The sequence below is a fragment of the Pseudorasbora parva genome, chromosome 8 (assembly GCF_024679245.1).
Source record: "Pseudorasbora parva isolate DD20220531a chromosome 8, ASM2467924v1, whole genome shotgun sequence".
Lineage (NCBI taxonomy): Eukaryota > Metazoa > Chordata > Actinopteri > Cypriniformes > Gobionidae > Pseudorasbora > Pseudorasbora parva.
This window is the reverse complement of record NC_090179.1, coordinates 29,798,271-29,818,751: the sequence shown is the minus strand read 5'-3', so window position 1 is coordinate 29,818,751 and position 20,481 is coordinate 29,798,271. Positions and strand designations below refer to the sequence as shown.

General features: G+C 38.3%; 1 protein-coding gene across 4 annotated transcripts in view; it reads left to right on the top strand.

The window, feature by feature from the left end:
* The window catches only part of grik4 (glutamate receptor, ionotropic, kainate 4), a 464,566-nt gene that overhangs the window by 406,985 nt on the left and 37,100 nt on the right, over positions 1-20,481 (top strand). For all 4 annotated transcript variants that reach the window (XM_067450733.1, XM_067450732.1, XM_067450734.1 and 1 more), the window contains one exon: positions 19,289-19,396. In XM_067450733.1, coding sequence (XP_067306834.1) covers positions 19,289-19,396 — 108 coding nt within the window. The remainder of the gene's footprint in view (positions 1-19,288; positions 19,397-20,481) is intronic.

The following is a 20,481-nucleotide window of genomic DNA, read 5'->3' as shown; positions in this document are numbered from 1 at the left end:
GGGCATTACTTAGCTTGAAGCCACAATATGTCATTTTTGGTCGTTTATTCAAAACAAAGGCGTAGCTTGATGACACCTGGATTTCACAGAGCTTTTAAGCCACAAACGAAAGCTTCTGCTTCTTCCAGTCATGTATGCAGCACTGTTTTTGTCATATTAGATAAATTTTTTGAATGTGTTAAAAGTTATGTTATAATGCTTCTCTGTGTGTTCATTCGGCGGCTACTATGAGCACTTGTTGCACACTGCAGTGAGCTAGATCGATATTAGGCATACTCGCGGAAAATTAAGAAAATGAGATTAAACAACAAGACTGTGTTGAGCTATATAACAATGATTCGTTTTCTGCCGATGAATGTATCCAAACAGTTGCTCACCTGTATAATAAAAGACATAATATATAAATATTTTTTTATATTAAACAGTCTTCCGGAAATCGAGGGTAAACGCGTGAATGATGTCATTGATGTCTTGGTTAAATGTGATTATTTCTCTGTATTTAAACATTCTTGGAAACATTTGGGATAATGTAAGTGCACAAGTCAACAAAATATATAACATTGTTCTAGTGGTTTTAGGATATTTTAATTTTAAAAAATCGCACCTTTTGTGAAGTAAAAAGTAGTAAAGGGAGGTTGTGATGCCACAAAAAAATGATGACAAATTAGCTCATGAGTATTTAGTTACACAAAATTATTTTTGATTGATAAATATTCTAAAAATGTCCAAAATCATCTGCATCGTTAAATAGCACAATGACTGCATGCTTTTTTACAAAACAAGTTCTAATTAACTTCATCATACTTGATAGCTTCAAGTGCTCAAATTTTACTAATCCATCTTGGATTTTAGAGGACAGTGAATAAAGCCAAGCATGGCCCTATAATTTTGCTTCATGTGTAAGAGGATATATGTGTTCTAATCTATTTATTTTATTGCAGTGGGAACTGCAAAAAAGAAAAAAAACTGTGGGAATTCATCTGTTTGCATATTTTCTTTTAGGTTTTTCTGGAACGGATAGTGAAGTTTCTGACAGTTTGGAAAAGTATGTGCTGGAGGGAACATTGGTTGTTGTTTTCTGCCACCGATTCCAACCACAACTGCTGAACGAAACAAAATAACAAATTCCTCTCATTATAACACACAGAGAAATAAACTCCTGCTCAAAAGCTAGACATATTTTTTTTTTTTTCATGTTTCTGGCATTAATTGACAGATCTTATTGTGAGCTAGTTACTAAAATGATGGGCCTATCTTCCACATGTCCCCACTGTATATGATGCATATTAGTAGCTTTGTGGAGCAGTGATTTGAACATTTGTCTTTGTGCTGTCTAAAACAGTTAGCCCACTCAGAAAATCATTGAAAGCCAGAAGATGTGTGCCATTAAAAAGGTCACCTCAGCCTCGCCATGTTCCTGGTTTCAGCAGGCCTGACGTTACCCGTGGCTTTCCCTGTCTGATAGAGCATGTTCTCTCCTACTGCTGTGCCATAAGCTCCACCAGTCATCTCCATAAAGAGACCCCATTAAACATGTCCACACCACACAGCGCTCAGCTTTGCAGCCTCTGACTGGCATTCTTACCCACGCGTTACCTCTCTCTCCGTTAAACAAGCGATGAAAAGAATGTTTAGACTAGAGAATATTTTCAAGAGAATGTGCTTTAAATCAGGACACCCTGCGTTATTAGGCTGGGTAATGAGCGATATCAACCAAGGTAATAAGGAGTCAGTGCTTTGCAACCGTGGGCAGATGGTGCCTCCATTGGCCTGCGATGTTTTCAATAAATGGACGATTTAATTTAGCCAGTTCTGGGATGAAGATGTTGTAGAGAATGGGTCGGACAGAATTATGATGGGACACCTTTTCAGTCTAAAGCAGGCTCTTTTTTTTCTTTTTCATTGTGAGCTACAGAGACGACGTGTGTGATCTCATTGACTTTGCCGTGCTCCGTACACTCGATAGTGCAGCCGCTGTATCCCAGGGGGCAAGCCGAGCGGAAATGCCCTTCAGGATCCATGAGGAAGGCGGCTGGTTTGTTTGGGCACCCCGCCAGCCTGTGTGCCCTTAGAGCGGCGATGCAGCAAATGCATGTTTGCACCGTTAAGGCAACAACCCACGTATTTTTTTATGCAAAAACACACACGCTCTTCCATCCCATTTGTGCAGCAGGTCTCAGCCTTGCATCTTTCTCCCTGGGTTTGAAAGAGGCGATTCTCAATTGTCTTTATTTCCCCCATCGATAGCATCGTGGGCTATTAATTAGCCTGAGCTCTGTGGAGCCTAATAGCAGTCAGAGTCTGGCTGTCAGGGCCGCGCTGCTGTTTATTTGTTTGTCTCTCTTGCTGCGGGGGGCTGGTCTGCTCACGCCAGCGCAGGCCACTCTTGGCGATTTAGTAATTAAGTTTGTTAATAGAAGTAGTTAATCAAGGCCTGAGATTATACCACCTGCAGCGGAGGCCTGCCAGCAGGGAGGAATGGCTCCTCTTCCCTGAAGGAAAGGCTTCAACTGTTGGATTTTTCTCCTGCAGCGTACAGGCCACGTCTCCCGCCTCACATTTGTCCAGCTTTGATTGTCCCCTCGGCGGCAGGCCCTGGACTTATCTCACCCTTTCATATTGTACACATCAGTTTTGGGGAAGCCAATTTAGATCATTTAGAAACGTTTTTTGTTATGGTTGTTGTTTCTTTGTCTACGCACACTGCGACCCACTCCAAACAGATTTGCAACCAGCCAGTTAAGAAACACTGATTTAAATGAACAAATCAAATTTGTCTGAAAGAATTGATTCACTTCAATTATTACTTCAATTTGTTTGGCTGAAAATCTGTGTGTAGAATACATTGATCACAACTGATTGAAAGGTTTGTAGAAAGCCATTGTTTCAGTCTACTAGCATCAAATTCAAAATCCATTTTTATGGACGTACTGGATATCATTCAGCGCCGAGATTAGCATCGCATCGTTTGCCTTCTGCCACGTTACCTGATGACGATGTGTTGACAGACTTTAGCGATTCAGAGAAGAGAACACTTCCGAATAATGTCACAGAGTTCCTTCATGAAGTTGTCGGCATCTGGGTAGAACCGAGCACATGCGCACTTTGGTCAGAATGGGAATAATGCGATTAAGTTGTTTACATGTCTACTTATTGAAAATTGCTTAAAATTGGCATTTGCCACATAGTTCATTGCAATTATTGTTATTAAAGCTGCTGTCCGTAACTTTTTTTGTGTTCAAGATTTACAGAAATTATATAATGAGAATATACAACATGGATCCATTTTCCAAACCGTGTTTTTGTCTTTCCCTGAATAATTATGGTACACTTAATAACTATTTATATTGGGACTTTTTCAGGCCAGACTGGTAGGAACTGCTGCGGAGGAGCACAGTCCCTGCGTGAATCACCATAGACATAAACAGAGAGAAGTATCTCCGGCTACAGTGTTCTTCCGCAGGACACTTGCAGTTCTGCTTAGTAACCGCTAGAGCGCAAGAAGCAGACTGCAACTTTAAGGTTATGAGCTTAATCACATTAGTTTGGTACTGCAAATATTTGTTATTTTGTTTCTATAAAGATAAAATGCTTTCCTGTAGCTCAAACAATAGAGCTTGGCGCTAGCAATGCCAAGGTCATGGGTTCGATTCCCAGGGAAAGAAAGAACCTACAGAATGTGTACCTTAAATGCGATGTAAGTCACTTTGGATAAAAGCATCTGCCAAATGCATAAACGTAAATATAAAGCTGCATAACAAGAAAGTTTATTAATAAACCACAGGCTGTGCACAGCTAACCAGATTAACCCAGAATATGAACTCTTATTGTGACGTGTAACGTTAAGTAAACGGAATGTGTTGCATTCATATGCTGGATTAATCTGCTTGTCTGCATATAGTACGGTTTATTAATAGGGTGTACTGTGTAAGTTACACATTAATGCTACCTTCATGTAAATACGATTAAGTTGACCGTAAACACGAATTTCCTAGTTAAAAATTGCACACAAACGCCCTACATAGTAATTCCTTTCAGCGTAAAAAGTTCATAACAACGACTTCAGAAGTGGGAATTACTAAATTTCCAATAGCATGTGAAGGTGATGTGAAATGCATGTAACTAAACGGGTTGCGTTGATATTTCTATGCTTTATTTGTATGCAGTTTTTTCTGGAGTTAGATTTTTGTAGTATTACAGTCTTAGTACATTAAGTCACTTTAAATGTTTTTCACGTCAAGCGTTTTAGAATGCCTGTTAACTGCTCATTTCATTAACGTCGAAGTAAGTTAACTGAAAACCATTTTGAATTGTAATATATTGCCGAATAATTTGTTCCATGACCACACATTTGTTTTTGCAAAATGTAACCGTTTTTTAACAATTCATAATTAAGTATAGTGAAAAATGATGCAGGTTAAGTTATTTAAATGCAATACAATAGTGTTTTGGTGGTAAATTAAATATATGTGTGTTGTCTTAACAACAAAGAACAGTGGCGCAAAACATTTTTTTTGAGTGTATTTGCTGTCTAAACCTTGGTTAGATAGACCAGATAGAAGTGGTTTGAATTCTGGATAAAGCACATTTGAAGGATCCTTGCTTATTTTGTAGAATATACAAAGGTACATGAGATGAAGTTTAATTGCAATATTGCCAAAATCGCATTACAATGACAGTATGAGGGTGCGTGTAAACACACTCATTGTGAAGCTGTATTTGCCATACAGTGACAAACAGGCCCTGGATTTATCTCACACTTCCTTCATATTGTACACATCAGTTTTGGGAAGCTAATTTAGAACATTTAGAAATGTTTTTGTTATGGTTGTTGTTTCTTTGGCTACACAATCACACCCCATTTAAAACGTAGTATTTCGTAGCGCTTTACTGCTTTTTGTTGGAAAGGTTAGCTTGCTACAGGATAAGCTACATTTTTAAGAAACCAAACACTGTCATGCTCCTGATAAATGTAGCTGGTAGCATCACTAATTTTAGTTTAGTTTCTCCCCAACACTGATACACACTCACAGCAGGTTGTTTAAATGCACACACAGCTATTTGAATTTGATTATGTTTGCCTGGCTCTGTTCACTTGCTCTTCCTTTCAACTGAATTTGTTTATTTATTCTCCCACCACGAGACCTCATTTATTAAGCCTGTCTGTGTCTTATGTGTGTTTTTATCAGAGTGGCTGAAGACAACAGTAGTTGCTAAGCTCCTCAAGTTTGCACCCCACGAAGAACTTTGGAGAAGAGTCAACACTTCCCGACACGCTGGGAGTTAAACTATGAATTCGCTCCTTGTCTTGAAAGATATCATACCACACCAGCTGGTTTGGCAAGAGCCTTGCAAATCAACTTGAGACCAGTCGATTTATACCATAAGGCACAAGTTCCTCACATTTTAAAGAATTTAAGGAGCTTCTCAGTGATATTTTTATTTCCAAAGTACCCATTTCTCACATACTATACAGTTTGGTGCCAGTATAAAAACATGTTTCTGACAGAATTTAGAGAAATGAAAGTTGAGGAGCATTTTGAGGACTTCAGTATTATATGTGATGGAAATCATGAATTACCCGTTTATGTCTTCATCCGAGTGGCAATAAAACTGTCACAGAAGCCATAACATTCCTCTGTAATGTACGCAATTTGTGTCAGTGTGTGAGCCCGCCTGGGGAGAGCAATAACATGGATGTGATGAAATATGAAGCAGTGGGCTTGCGAATGCTGAATGATCAAAACCCTAGTACTGTAGGAGGTAAACGAATGAGAGGTATTTGTGAGAGTAGAAACACACCGTGTGAGGTCAGGTCTCTTAAAAGCTCTCAAATACTTCAAGCGAAATTGAAGAACAAAATGGTGTGACGTCGTTTCACACAAAATAAGGAAGTTCGTTCCTGGAGTTCAAAACAGCTTGTCAACGCAAAATTTCCGGAAAAGTCCATTTGCAATTGGTCCATGGCGATTATGTAATAGGTAGGAGTGTTCTGAGACTGCGCCTTCTTTGTGATCTTGAAAAAATATTTTCCGGTTCATTTCTTCTGTTCAGTCCGTCGAGGTCAGACGCAAATAAAAAACATAAACACGGTGTGTGTTTATAGTACAAATTGAATTGATACTTCTAATTAAAACCTACAATTGTCGTGTTTAATACTGTAAATCGGCTTGCTTTAAAACAGTCTGTTCTACAAAGTGGTATATAAATAAACATTATGTGACTTGACTGGAGTGTCGAATTGCAGAGCTCGTGCAAACAAATGCACATCACTATGATCAGATGCTTTCTTAACCGCTGTTTTCTCACTGTAGTCATTTTTGTTGTGTTTATCTTGTTATTCTTGTTATTTGTCAGAACAAAATACTCATCAAATATTTACATATTCATCTAAACACCACACCCATCGGTATGTTCACTAACAGTTTATTGCTGCAAAGGTATTTCTAACTTATTTTTACCTCTAAAGCTGGGCTTAGACTACAGGAGTTTCGGGCCGATTTATGCCAGATTTGTCCCTCCTGACAATCTAAGAAAAAATCTTGTCCATGACATTGGTCGGTTCTGATGATCGGCCCAGATTATCTGCTTATGGACACATAGGGGCCTCCCAGATTTTATCAAACATGTTAGATATTTAAGATTTTAAATCGGGATGATTGTCAGTTCTTTCACAATAGCCAATGAGAGAAATTAATGAAATCGAAAGCTGTTGTGTGGGTCCTTTGAACAGCGGAGATGCATGGCAGAATGGTGTGTGGAAGTGTTGCCACAAACACGACTGCTTGTCTTCGAAAACATGGCATGGCCGTACAGACAAAGAGAAGAGCTGGGGAGAAATGGTGTTGGTTTTGAACATACTTGGAAGAGTGTAGAAAGCTGCTTGCAAATGTAAACATTACCTTTTGAGACATCACTGATGATCTGCTAAGGATGTTTTCATCCGCTTTCCCATGAGATAACGTTCTCCCACATGGTATGTTCTCCACCTCCATGATAATCTTAGTAATATCTTGTAGTGTGTAAGGCTCTGCAATTTTCAAAATCTGGTAGTGTGTGCATGTTTGAGATTTATGTGAGAAAAAATCTGTGAAGATTCTCTTTATGTGCGTGATGCAACTAGGTTTCATGATCTGTTAGGATTTAAAAACTCCTGTAGTCTAAGCCCGGCTTAAGCAAAGCACAAAAAAGATATTCGCAATGTGTTTATCAGGGCCTTAAGAGTGTGAGTTTTTTCCCATGGGTCCCGCTGGAGTGAGCTTTTACGTGGTCCATCATCTGGCCAACGAATCATCTTCTGACCTTGTCTTATGGCTAATTGCTCAACACAGGCTCAATTTTTAACACTGCAGACACTGTGTTCTGCTCCTAAGAAAATGAAGAGCGAGAGAAAAAGAGACTGAGAGATTAGAGTCTGCAAAAGTCCAGGGGTCATCAGAGCCAGTAACTACGCGGACTTAAAAAGAACCCGAAGAGGCACGCAAGACTCGTCTCCTTTGAGCAACTGACATTAAAGCCAATATGTTTGTATTCAGTGATTGTTTTTGGTAATTAAAGTGAGGGGGTTGTGTGAACATGGACTTTCAGAGGACAGATAAAGTCTGTTTGACTGTAGACCACAGGGGAGTCTTTCTTTATGTGTCTGTGCTTCTCTTTGTGGATTTAGTCTTGGCTGTATAGATTGGAGGGATGGATCAAAAGAAGTGTGAGGGAGCTACTTACAATTAAGAACAGTTCTCTTATAATGTTAAAGTTTCCAGACACTAAAACTGTTGGGAAATTTTACATTTATTTACTTTTAAGGATGCTTTTATCCAAAGCCACTGGTTCATCTAAAGAGGCAATAAACACGAGAAATTCTATTAATACAAAGTTTCAGGATATTATCGTTTGGGGTAGTGAAGGGTAGAATAGGGAGGGATTTAGGAATAATGAAAGCATAGGTGAAGGAATCGTAAAATATATCATTTTTTAACTGCAGCAGACAGTTAAAGGCTCATGAAAGAGGGGATTTTTGTGAGAAAAATGTTCCTGAGAGTGATTTTGTGCTTTTCTGTGATGGCACCCAAGGCGCTGCTCACTTACAGACCGTAAGTGATAGCACCTAAACTTGTAAGAGAGAGGGGAGGTTGAAAGGTACAGAGCCCTTGGCCTTCCTGTAGGCTTTTTTTGTTGTTGTTGTTGTTGTCCTAACCAGCCGCAAAGGCAACAAACACCAAGGGATTCTATTCTACACTTATCCCTTCCATTGTGTGTGTGTGTGTGTGTGTGTGTGTGTGTGTGTGTGTGTGTGTGTGTGTGTGTGTGTGTGTGTGTGTGTGTGTGTGTGTGTGTGTGTGTGTGTGTGTGTGTGTGTGTGTGTGTGTGTGTGTGTGTGTGCGAAGAGAGAGAGAGAGAGAGAGAGAGAGAGAGAGAGAGAGAGTGTGCAATGTCGTGGAATGTATACGCCAAAACTCATTTTGGCATGCATATGATACACTGTTTTTCGTGTGCATATGATACGCACTTTATGGCGTATATATGACACGCTCTTGGGTAGGTTTAGGGTGGTGGGGCGTAAATATGAGACGCTCTTGGGTAGGTTTAGGGTGGTGGGGCGTATATATGACATGCGCTTGGGTAGGTTTAGGGTGGTGGGGTGGGGGGTTCGTATGTATAATACGCCATAAAATGCGTATCATATGCACGCGAAAAACAGCGTGCCATAGACACGCCAAAACTCATTATACATTCCACGACATTGCACACTCGTACTATTTATACACATTTTTGTGAGAATACCCTGGGGACAGGCAGCCCACACACTCTTCTGATTGGCTGTGATGTGTGATTGATTTTGTCACATCTTGTAGCCCTGTCATGTCTGGTGTGGACAGACAATTTGCTTGTCGCTGGAATCTTATCACATCACGTCTCCGTGTCATGGTGTTAGAATTAAACCGGTTGTATTTGCTTCTGCACCTTTAATAAGTCATAAGTAATGATGCATGTTATGATTGGCTAATGACTTTTTATGTAAAATGCTGTAGTGATATATACAGTATTAAATACTGATGGTTGTGAAATTGATACCATGACACATTTTTGCATCTGAATTTTAATTTTCACTCTCAGTCCCATACTACTTCCTCCTTTTAACTTCATGTCTTCTCACAGCTCTAGTCTTAAAATCACTCTAAATGTACTTTTCTGTTTTACTACCCCATACAAATCATCCAAAACCCATATAAATCCCATTTACTACTACAGATAAATTATCCCAAAGGCATCACATAGTCCTTTCTCTCTCTTTTCATCTAATATGTACTAAAGAACTCTATTAAATTCTAGCTCAGTAACTCTTGAATGAACTGTATTTTGATCAAGGTCATGACACCTACATGGAACAACTTTACAATATAAAGAGTAACACCTTTTTTTAAAGCAAATCTTCTCATTGACTAAATTTGACTTGAGCCACTTGGAGAACCTAATGTACAAGTTAAGGGCTAGACGTGAGCATAAATTCATAGCTATTTGCCAGGATTTTAGTTCTCGTGGGACTGTTGTTATTTTTCCAAAGCATTTGAAGGGAAAAGGCATTGTAATCTGAAATGCACAGTCTGTAAAAAATCGAGGAAAATTTCTGACATGGTCAATTCAGATGGGATTAAAATCACAAAAAGCTCTGGTAATTATTACATCACCCCGAGAAGGAAGCTTTGCTGTATGAATGTCAGATTATCTCTATATATTGCAATGAAAAGGGCAGGGAAAATCCGGTTTTCCATATGCCCTTCAAGAATACATTCAGATTGTATTTGCTGGATCCTCCTGGTAGAGCTGCTGAGTATCATATGTATATACATATATGTATTTATATAATTATCTTTTTATAATATATATGTTACCATTTAATTTATTTGTTATTTTGATTTTATGAATTGATTTATTTATTTTTGTTTTGTATATTATTATTAAGATTATTTTATTTTTGTTATAATTCATCTTTTTTTTCTTTTCTTTTCTTTACTTGTCACTGCTTTTGTTGTGGATATTGATGCTTTGCCAGTTGTGTACATATAACAATAACGCTGATAAAATGCTTAGAAATTGATTTCCTCCGTTCACCATTACCCATGCACAGCCAGTCAGGACCTTTATAGTTTTGGATGAGGAAAGAGCTAGAGCAGAGATGGAGAACAAATGAAGAATGATTTAAAAAAAAGGGAACTAGGCCGTATGCAGAATTTAGTCTCAGCACATCTCCCATCCGGACAGTGGGAGTTTCGTCTGAGCATTGTTAAGTATGTGGGGGGGATGTCTATAGAAAGCTTTGATGTGAGCTGTGCTTTGGGTGGAGCTTGACAGGCTCTGATCTCCAGTGTCTCCTCATTATGGCAACGGCCCTGCAGCAAGCGGATAATGTCAAATAATGAATGTTGAAATTGGCTCAGCTATTTGGGAATAACACGAAATGTTTTTTTCTGTTGGCGGTTATACGCTGCAAATTGATATTTTGATTGTAGTAAAAGGTCACTTCTTGAAAGGGAGTATACCCGCCTGACCTTTCCAACCAGCCTTTAACTCTTTATCCGTCGGCGTATGTTTCCTGCTAATGATTGCAGGTGTGACATTCTCCTCGTTCCACATGAGAGGAGGGAATTCTGGCCTCCGAATAAACGGCAACGGGCAGCCATCAAACTGGGCGTTGTGGACTTGTTTTTGAGTTGCGAGGTCACAGGGTCGCTGGGTTTGTGAAGAACACTCGCAGATTGGTGCGATGACACTTTGTAGTTTGGCAGCTTGGCAGTGCTCCACACGAAGATAGTGTCATTCAACCACTGCATACACCCACTTCACGTTCAAACACACTCCTGAGACCCTGGACTCATGCAGTGATAGTTTGATAGTGGGTTGACAAGTCCCACACAGATACAGTTGCTTTTTTCCTATTAGTTTGAACTCCACCCGAGAACTGAATGAATGGCCATGGCAGCTCACAAAAGGCATTCATGTTATCTCTGGAGCTGCAGTGCTTTCTAAGGTTTATCCGTCGCCCCTTCTTCCTCTCCTCCATCTTTCCCGCACTACTGTATTGATTTGTGTCGACTCCTTCATGCCTCCATTCACAGAATATACCAGACTCTGCCTGCCTGTTTAAGCCACCCCACTGGTTTCCATTATTGGGAAGATTTATAGCGAAGCATGGGAAAAGCACGCAAAAAAAGAGATGAGAGACAGATCAAATGTGAAGGAGTGTGTCAGCACAGCTGAGGTGATAATTGCATATGTAGCAGGTATGGAGCTCTATGATTATTGCTGACAACCACTAACTTGGCATTATCAGAAAGCTAAAGCACATGCAGAGTTGTACAGTTAAAACACTTCTTTACTTTTATTCTCTGCAACCATACGCAGAACTTTCTTTTTAGCATTAGAGGGACAAAGTCTCCTAAGACATAACCTAGCCCAACACCTCTGCAGACTAAATCAGACTGACTGGTGTTGAACTTGCGAAGTCTGTCCCTGAGTACATTACGGGCTTTGATCAGGCATACGGGATGCTGTAAGTGCCATTTGTACAAGCAGCGGAGCTCAAATTTGACTTTGATATTGTGTACCTGTCAGCGGTAATTAATGACAAGCACTCAAAGCTCTTGATTAATCACGACTCGTTTAAATGAACAGGATATGGGTCCTGCTCAGCCAGTTACTCCCATTTACCTTGGCTTGTTGCTCTCATTTTACACACTTAATTACCACTACTGCTCCCTTATAGCCTCTTAGGAGCCCAGTGTCGAAAATGAGTCACTTGCTGGGCATTTGTTGTGATTATTTATACCATAGGCATGAAACTGACTAAAGACCTTTAAGGGTATTAAACCGTGCAATCCTTTCACCTTTGAATCATGATTAAACGCTCAAATAGTGCCACTGACTGAACTTTAGACCATTTTCAAGATTCTCTCGGGGAAAGCATGCATTTTTTTGTGTTTTTACTCGTTTACTCGACTATTACTCGTACTTGAGGAATAAAGTGTACTACTTGAAAGGCCTGTTTACACCAACTTTTGTTTATGTAGCACCTTTCCAATACCTCCCATCTGCTTCACAATGTAGATAAACATTGTAGATAAAATTGCACTAGTGTAGACAATGATAGCAGACAATACAAGCAATAGAATATTACAGGTGATAGATACAAATAAACATAATACCAGGACATAAAAGAGAGCATTACATAGAAAGGGTATCACATAGCAACATTTAGCTATTCAAACACATTAACAAAATAAAGAACATTACTTGGGAATGATAACATTTAGAAAACAAATAGGTTTTATGTTGCGATATGAAGTCAGAAATATTATTAATGCAACAAAGTGATAACTATATTAGCATCTACATTAAATGATCCAAAATCGGGTGGATTAGAATTGGCTGTCAATTTGTATCATTCATCAGCTGGAAAAATCATTTTGAAAGTGGTTCCAACAATATTGTTTCTCTGTGGCATTATTGTTATATTTTTGCTATAGACATCTTTATTCGCAAAGAATTAGAACAATTATTAAAACGTTGTAGCTATCGCTATAGTTTTTGTCCTTGGTGTGAACGTGCAAATTGCAGTTTCAACACAGTTTCAAAAAGCTCAAAACAATCCCTGCCGATGAATAAGGGTCTTATCTAGCAAAATAATCTGTAATTTGCAAATTGGTAGTCTGGAAAGGTCATATGTAACTTAGGTGGAAGTACCAACCCAGTGTGGAGATGGAGGACCATTCAAAAGTTGTTGTATGTTGAATGATATATGATATATTTTATATAATGATATATTTATATGTCTTTGTGCCTGTTTTGTTTAAAATGCTACATTTGTGTGCATATCCTGGATGTTAAGTTTTAGTTCTTAGTCCACTCAGTCAGACCTTCCCAACAGGGTTTTTTGGAGTGAACTAATCTTTAATTCATCAAAATGCTAACTTTTTTTTAGAAGTTACACAAGATTTATGTATTTTTTTTTAAGTCAGTTTAATGTAATATAAGTTGAATTGAGTTAAACAACAAAGTTGATTGTGCTTAAAAATGAAAGTTTTTTCTTTTTTATAGTGATCTAAATAAAAACAAAAGTATATTGAATGTCTCCATTTAAAGTCAAGTCAACTTTATTTATATAGTGCTTTATGCAATACAGACTGTTTCAAATCAGCTTTACAGTGATGACAGGAAAATAATTCAGGGATCCAAAGTTCATTTCAGCTGTACAACAGTTTTGAAAGAAAATAGTGCCATTGTTCAGCTGAAGTCAGTTCAGTGTGGATTCAGTTCTGTTGTAAAGATCATCAATTATTAAATTAGTTTGTTTCATCAGTAAAGTAGTTCTGCAGCAAACAGTCATGTCATCGTCCATACAGTTAAATTCACAGTTAAAAATGGCCCTTTATCGGTTAAAAAACAAACTGCATGCATTTTACATGAGAACCTTATTTAGTTGTGGATGAATATGTCCCTTCAAAATAGATAATGCTTTAAAATGAACTCTGTTAGAGAGCTCCATATGACAACATGCACTCACCTAAAGGATTATTAGGAACCTGTCTAATTTCTCATTAATGCAATTCTCTAATCAACCAATCACTTGGCAGTTGCCTCAATGCATTTAGGGGTGTGGTCCTGGTCAAGACAATCACCTGAACTCCAAACTGAATGTCAGAATGGGAAAGAAAGGTGATTTAAGCAATTTTGAGCGTGGCATGGTTGTTAGTGCCAGACGGGCCGGTCTGAGTATTTCACAATCTGCTCAGTTACTGGGATTTTCACACACTCATTTCTAGGGTTTACAAAGAATGGTGTGAAAAAGGAAAAACATCCAGTATGCGGCAGTCCTGTGGGCAAAAATGCCTTGTTGGTGCTAGATGTCAGAGGAGAATGAGCAGACTGATTCAAGCTGATAGAAGAGCAACATTGACTGAAATAACTACTCGTTACAACCGAGGTATGCAGCAAAGAATTTGTGAAGCCACAACATGCACAACCTTGAGGCGGATGGGCTACAACAGTAGAAGACCGGGTGCCACTCATCTCCACTACAAATAGGAAAAAAAGGCTACAGTTTGCACAAGCTCACCAAAATTGGACAGTTGAAGACTGGAAAAATGTTGCCTGGTCTGATGAGTCTTGATTTCTGTTGAGACATTCAGATGGTAGAGTCAGAATTTGGCATAAACAGATTGAGAACATGGATCCATCGTGCCTTGCTACCAATGTGCAGGTTGGTGGTGGTGGTGTAATGGTGTGGGGGATGTTTTTCAAAACAAGGAAAGTGGCACACTTTAGGCCCCTTAATGCCAGTTGGGCATTGTTTAAATACCACGGCTTACCTGAGCATTGTTTCTGACCATGTCCATCCCTTTATGACCACAATGTACCCGGAGGTTGGAGAGTGTTCCATTTCAACCTTTATCACTTGTTGTGACAACTAACCTATGCCACTCCCACGCCATTCACGTTAAAGTAACCAGAGCAAATTTTCTCAGTTTTTTTTACTGATATGACGAGACACAACGGGCAAGTGATGTTTGTATGCAATTTCCTGTGAAAACCATCCTGTTTATAATAAAATAGGCTACCCTTAGTCACCATAATAGTGAATCTGGGTCGGATTCACTAAGACAAAAACGTTTTGGAAGAAGGATTGAAGATGTATTTATTTAATTGTGTGTGTGTGTTTGCGTGTGAGCGCGCGCATTTGTGTGTGTGTGTGTGTGTGTGTGTGTGTGTGTGTGTGTGTGTGTGTGTGTGTGTGTGTGTGTGTGTGTGTGTGTGTGTGTGTACTCGTTTTCCACTCTAGGCATGTTTTGTTCTTTATGTTTGTCAAAGCTGTTTGTGCTGAGTAGATAGCTTCTCTCAGAGCAGTACCTCCCTATTGGAAGATATCCAGACTCTCTTCCTGCCCACAGCTTTACTGCACAGTCCCTCACTGTCCCTGACTGCATTCACTGCCTACACGTCCTCCTCCTCTCTTTTCTTAATGTCTCTCCTAATAAATCCTAATTGTTCTTGATATTTCACCCTCTCTCAGTTGAAATGGTTTGGAGCTTTGGGTTCTTTTTAGCCCTGCTCCTCATCACATTCACATATTTCTGATTCCACAGAGCCATCAAGGCTGTTTGGCTGCCGCTGGATTTCATTTGTACGAGTAAGGTGGTATCTCTACCACAGAGACGAGAAGGCGAAATAGAAAGCTGGATCTTTTGATCATATTCTCAGAGGAACGCTTTGATTCTAGGTGTTCTTGCTTTCTTACTTTCTCCTTTCTTACTATGTTTACTGCCTTTAACTTTGTTTTCCAATATTCTCTACACAAGATTAATTTACTTCAGAAAGAATACTGTTTATTATTATTATAATTAAGACATTAAGACTTGTTTTTAAAAAATATATACATTTTATTTTATTTTTCCCTGTAACAGAGGGAATCCACTGGAGACAAGATTAAAGATGAACTCAAGTGCAGTTTAAAGGAACTTGCCGACTTTAGCTTATTCACTGTGTCCCCCAGAGTTAGATAAGTTCATACATACCATTCTCATCTCTGTGGGTTCCATAACTCTGTTGATGCACCCACCGCTAGCCTAGCTTAGCACAAAGACTGGAGGTAATTTGCTCCATCTAGCCTACTGTGAATAAGTGACAAAATAACACCAACATTTTCCTATTTATATGTTGTGTATAGTTACATTGTGTACTAAGGCTGACGGAAAATGAAAATTTGCAATTTTTTAGACCGATATGGCTAGGAACTACTCTCATTCCTGCATATAATCAGGAACTTTCCTGCCATACCATTGGTCCAAATAGGCTAACTTCCGTCAACATAACCATCGTGACAACCTACTTGCACAGAGAGCATGCTGGGGACTATTTTCAGGCTCTGCGTAATAATATCATTGCGTCACTGCACCAGTGGTATGGCAGTAAAGTTACTGAACTATTACGCTATAATGAGAGTATAGTTCCTAGCCATATCGGTCTAAAAAAATCGCAAATTTTCATTTTCCATTATCTTAGTACACAATGTAACTATACACATCACATGTAAGTAGGAAAATGTTGCCGTTATTTTGTAACTTATTGACATGACATGATATTGACCAACAGTGGGTTACATTTACAAAGACATAGACAAAGATGCATGGCAAACATGAGGGTTTAAATACACAGACTACTGATGATAAGACAAGGGACACCTGTGAACAATGATCAAACAATGAACCAATCAGAACATGATAACATAGAACACATGACAAGGAAGCGCATGAGGGCACAATGGAATCACATGACAACAGGAAACATGACATTGAACATAACAAAATAAGAACTTGAAACATGAACATGAAATAAAACCAAAACAATAGACTTTTTTATATATATTTATTTGTTTTTGTTTTTTATGTTACATAATTTTTCTAGATGTGTTCTTTAAAAAGAAATTCTTTGTTCTGAGAGAATATTTTAGAATTAAGCTTATTTTTGCTATTCCATTGTCAAATAGTTTTTATTTTATTTTAGCATAACCATTACTAAATGTTGTTAGATTTACGCTTAAAAAAGAAATGCAAATGAGTTAACAAAAACTTGTATCAGAGATGTTCTCTGAAAGCACATCTTAATATCTTCCATCCTTTTTGCTTCTCAAGAAAATATATGTTGTATTCAGGATTTATTCAACTGGAAAACAAGGCAAAAGTAATGAATACGATTTTTTTTTTTCACAATGTGCTTTGAGAAACAGGTTGAGCCATTTACAAAAGGATTATCCTCAGCATTTTGCGATCTCGTGAGGATCAGAGCAGTCTTGAGCAGCTGCTCTTCTGTGCAACATTAAAGTCAACCTAAAGCAGATGTATTTTGCCCTTGCTTCTAGGAATATTTCATGCAAGGTGACCCAGGATCTGGGGAAATGTTCCTCGTTCTCTGGCTGTAGCACCCAAAAAAAAGTCCTTAATAACACTAGATTCTTTTTGCTTCAATACATTCACTTGGAACAAAAAAAGCTGGAAAAAAAAACGTCCTGTGGTGCACTTTCTCCCCTGTTTGTAACCCTTGACACCTTCATATCTCAGAGAGCAGGTAATTTTAGATCCAGCGCAGTGCTGCAGCATCCTCCCCTGTGTCGTTTGGGTATACAGAAACGCTGGGGATCAGGTAGCGAAGGGAAGATAAATAGAGCGGCACCTCTGCAGAACACTTCGTGCAGGAGGCCCAATGAACCATGCAGCTTTGTAATTATAATAAAAAATAAAAATGATGGTTGATTTAGGACTGCCATGTGTGCTGGGTGGAGACTCAGCCTCCTATTAAAGACACTGTGGCCCCCATATAGGCGGTCTAGCAGAGGGGTGCCAGCCAAAACCGGAATGATAATGAGGACATTGGCTCGCTTCAGAGGATTGGGGTGTAATTGAGTTAATGAATGCATTCTGTTGCATCTCTGATTGAGCACATGTCCCTTCGCCACTTCCTTTAAAGTGTCTGTGTGTGTGTCGACAAGCTCTCTTCCGCATTCTCCTCCACCTGACATTGAGTCTTAAAGGAATAGTTCTTGCAAGAACTAAAATTGTCATTATTTAATCCCCTTTATGTTTCTTACCCGTATGAATGTATTTCTTCTGTGATTTTTTTTTTTTAATCAGGGCACTCTTTTTAATATGAAAGTGAATAGGAACTGGGAATGTTATGCTTAAAAGTGATTTTTATTTATTTATAAAAGTACCATAAACATAGTATTTTTGACTCATTTGTAGTATTTAAAATTAACATGGGCTTGGGGCAAAAATGCCACCAAAACGCTCCCAACTGTTTCAAAAAAATCTAAAAAAAAAAATAAATAAAAAAATGTTTGTCATATGCACTGAATAAGGTTTGCACCATGCAATGAAAAGCTGTAATTAGAAGAAATAAAAAGGAAAACAGATACTTCAATAAAAAAATAAAATAAAATAAAAACACTTTAAATATGTACAATATTAATATCTAAAAACAACTCCAGCTCCAAAATCAACTCGAAATAAATCATTTAAAATTTTACAATAAAAAAGTTAAATGTAAATATAAGTTAAATACAGCATAAATAATAATAGTGTGCCATTGCATTGCATACATGTCCTTGTTCAAGATAAAAAAGAAATGTCCTTGTGTAGTACGCATAAGTCCTTCCCTCTTCATGTAGACTAGGTGGAATATTATAAAGTCTCACTGAGGTAGTTTTATGCAAAAACCAATTGAAGATAATGGGGCAAAACAATGCAACTACAAAAACGAAATCTATTATGATTGTTGGTAACAATGTGAACATTAATGAAAGGTGTTGATTGTGGCATTCATTTAGATGGGCTCATCATGTTGCATCCGATTTCTTTTTATGTCTTTTTTTTTGCATTATAACAATCACACAGGTTTCTGTTAAAGCTTATGAATGCAATGGCCAATCAGAGGCATTTAGATTAGTCACTGCTGAAAATGCCGGAGTTTTGTACAGAGTGCACGCTCACATTAGCAAATTCTCTCATCATGCATCAAAGTACAGATACAATATAAGTAGCATAATTAATATTTTCATTTTACAATGTAGAGAACATCAGTGATTATAAGGGGAGTTTTGTTTTAAAACAAATAGTTTTTTGTTTTTCAATTTTTTCAATATGAAAAGCGATAATAAATAAAAAATGCCCCTGGAAATCAAATATTGACATATTGAACTTGTGAACTTTTTTCTTAAATATTATTGCAAGTTCTCTGTAGCCATATAAAAGTGATTTTCTAAGGAACAAGCGACATTTTACATATTAACTGGGAAATTTTATGTGCACATATTTTCAAACTGTTGCAGTAATGAGGTATGCAAGAACCAGTGTCGTTCGACATCATTGTCAAAACTAGCAGGGCACACTTTGAAGTGCATGTTTGAATATATGCAAATTGAATTCATAATTAATTAAAAGTTGGTCTGTGCCTCACACAAAATGTGAAACTATGGTTTCAGAAGACATTAAATATAATGCATGGGTCATATGGACTTATTTTGTGATGCTTTCATATTGCTTGTTTGTTTATTTTTGTGAGCTTTGCAGTCTAATATCTCTTTCTGAAACAACTTGGTGGTGAGTAAATGGTGAGAGAACTCTCACTTTGGGTGAACTATTCCATTAAGGCTTAATGGTTGCTCTTTTCATGTTATTGGATCTTCTGCTACACATAGTTACCTTGAAGGCTTAGAATAACTCTCAGTGTGTTTCTCCTACAGATCGGTCAGTGGCATTCAGAGCAGGGACTGTCTATGGAGAGGAAGCTTCCATCACTTAACGTGACAGACACACTATTCAACACCACTCTCACAATAACAACCATCCTGGTAAGTCCTGTCTTCTACTCTGGTCCACATTCCTCATAGAGAACACACCCTAATGATTTAGCCAAGAGTTTTATACACACCCCCTTGCTTATAGTTGCTCCTTTTTGAGGGAGTCTCTTTTTAGCTTCCAGAAACTGTCTGTCTAGTCTCTAATTACCTCAGGGTTCACCACTGATCTAAATAAAGACTCTTCTCCTCTGAGATGTGTGGAAGCTAACAAGTATGCGTGTGATAGCATGTCCTGGAGCAGCAACCACCAATTGAAGATGTAATCCGCTAGGCTGTTATCTGGGGGCAATTTTCTCATCTTCTCGTACACTGTATAGTGCTGAGAAAAAAAGGCTCTCAGCAGCCTTAGGCCGGATGTTGCATATCTGGCAGGGTCATCCTTCACTAAAAAAGAGAGAGGAATAAAGCGATTGAGAATGAGAGAGGCCATGCAAGGTGAATAAGCACTCGAAAAGCAATACATAGCTGGTGTAAAATGGCCTTGAGAGAAATCTTCTTAAGTCACAATGTATACCTGATGAATGATATGATGAGCATTGATTAAGAACTGCTGAGAAGACAAATATAATCATTAAAACTTCACCAGTGGTATTGGGTGAGAAGAAAAGTCTTGGAACAGTATTCACTTCCATCCAGAAACCTGTCACAGATCACTTATCAATCAACCAACTCTTGATGAACAAAATCAAGTCCCGCCCTACATAGTTGTTGTATTGTTCGAGAAGCCATTTTACTTGGGTATACATTACAATAGGGAAGAAAAGATGATTACAATTGTAATTTCATGCCAGATTGAAGTTTGAATTAACTCAGAGTATTCCTTAGTTACAGTTTGTTTAAAAGTCTGGTGGGAATGTTAGCGCACCAGCATCCAACACAACATATGGTGTTTTCAGCAGGTTTTTTTAAAACAAACTGCTGTGCCGTAAGTGAAATAGAGATGATTATATCTGGGAGACTGTGTGTGTGTGTGTGTGTGTGTGTGTGTGTGTGTGTGTGTCTGACTAAAGGAACTGGTGGAATACAGGTGGAACGATTAGTTTCTCTCAGATCTTTTATTGTTAATGTGCTTGGTG